The sequence below is a fragment of the Asparagus officinalis genome, chromosome 7, assembly GCF_001876935.1.
Source record: "Asparagus officinalis chromosome 7, Aspof.V1, whole genome shotgun sequence".
Classification (NCBI taxonomy): Eukaryota; Viridiplantae; Streptophyta; class Magnoliopsida; order Asparagales; family Asparagaceae; genus Asparagus; species Asparagus officinalis.
In genome coordinates, this window is record NC_033800.1 from 5,741,783 (window position 1) to 5,743,487 (window position 1,705).

At 39.8% G+C, this 1,705-nt stretch overlaps 1 protein-coding gene across 1 annotated transcript; it reads left to right on the forward strand.

The window, feature by feature from the left end:
• Positions 873-1,450, forward strand: LOC109850262 (histone H4). Its single transcript, XM_020420235.1, has one exon. The coding sequence runs from the start codon at positions 937-939 to the stop codon at positions 1,246-1,248; it is 312 nt and encodes a 103-aa protein (XP_020275824.1). The 5' UTR covers positions 873-936; the 3' UTR covers positions 1,249-1,450.

The window sequence follows — 1,705 nt, forward strand, 5'->3', positions numbered from 1 at the left end:
AATTGTCTCTGGCCGCTAAGTTGATTAGGGTATAACGTGTAGAAGTACACTTGTTAGCTATTTGATATTGAGTTGTATTTTGATGAAAATGAGAACACCATAACAAAAGTTAATGCTCATCATGCAGTGAAAAATTGAATCGTAATGATTTTTTCTCACAAACATTGCTCATGGATAATGAAAGTTTTGAATCTTAAAATTGCTCTATACGCTATATTGAATTTGCCTTTTATCCGCTTAAAGAATTTGCCTTTTATCCACAGTTTAAGCCGAAACAATTTTTTTAACATTTGAAAATAATGTGTGCGTAGTTATAATAAATGATGAATTTAATATTTACGCGACATTTCACAAAGATATAAATATTTTCTATTTTTATTATAGAAAATTAATAAAACTTACTAATTGATATATTATTTTATTAACCGGTTTAAAAATTTATTTTAGGAATAATAGTAAAAAATAAAAAATATTATTAAAAATTTTATGAATGATTATATATAAAAAACATATTATCAATCTAGCGACCGATATAACTCCGTAAATAATACCCGCGGCCAGCAAGACATAGGCTTTAATACTAGTTTTCTTTGATGGACCCACCACAATCATTAGCACTAATCCATAATCTGCGGTGCCATTACTCAGCAGTACTCCAGCAGGACCACAAACAGAGACCGCACATCCTCAATCCGAATCCCCGCCATCAAACTCAACCCGAAATCTAACGGCCCACAACCCCCCGACCCAAACCCCACGGATCACCATATCCAATTGTCCATTGAAAACACACCCCAAATCCAACGCCTCTCATCCTCTCCCGCCAAAACCCCCAAAACCCCGAAACCCTATAAATCGCCCCCCCAATCGCATCACCAGTCCTCACCTTCAAATCTCAAGAAAAACTCAAAACTCAAAAGTCCTCAGATCTCAACCATGTCAGGCCGAGGAAAGGGCGGGAAGGGGCTGGGCAAGGGCGGAGCGAAGCGCCACCGGAAGGTTCTCAGGGACAACATCCAGGGGATCACGAAGCCGGCGATCCGCCGCCTCGCGAGGAGAGGAGGGGTGAAGAGGATCAGCGGGCTGATCTACGAGGAGACGAGAGGGGTTCTCAAGATCTTCCTCGAGAACGTGATCCGCGACGCCGTGACGTACACTGAGCACGCGAGGAGGAAGACGGTGACGGCGATGGACGTCGTCTACGCGCTGAAGAGGCAGGGGAGGACTCTGTATGGGTTCGGGGGCTAAAACCAAAAAACAAAAAGATTAGGCGAAAATTGTAACAAATTCAGGCTTAAATTGCTTAGAAATGTCGTTGTCTTACTTAATTTAATGTCAAAGTGGTATCTTTTTTCTCGACTCGGCTGGGCGTACGTTCAATGTAATCACGCATTGATTGTGGTGTCAGCACTTAGAGTTTGCGCTAAATCTGGTATTTAGTCTTAAACAATATTATTGCAATGCTTTTCTATTCTGCTCACGCATTGATTGCTTAAAAATTTGCCCCTCAAAATCGCTTATAATTGTATATTTATCCCCCAAATTGTTTACTTCCTTCAATTTTACCCTCAAACTTGAGTGATGGAGAAAGATGCCTAATTTACCGTTCGATATATTAATATACACACTTAAATTTAAAAATTGAAGCAACGCCGGTGATCATACCCATGAATATTGATTGCAAAGAGTAGCTATCCTATATTAT

Excerpts from the sequence above, each read along its gene's own strand:
- LOC109850262 (XM_020420235.1), top strand. The coding sequence starts at position 937 with ATGTCAGGCCGAGGAAAGGGCGGGAAGGGGCTGGGCAAGGGCGGAGCG.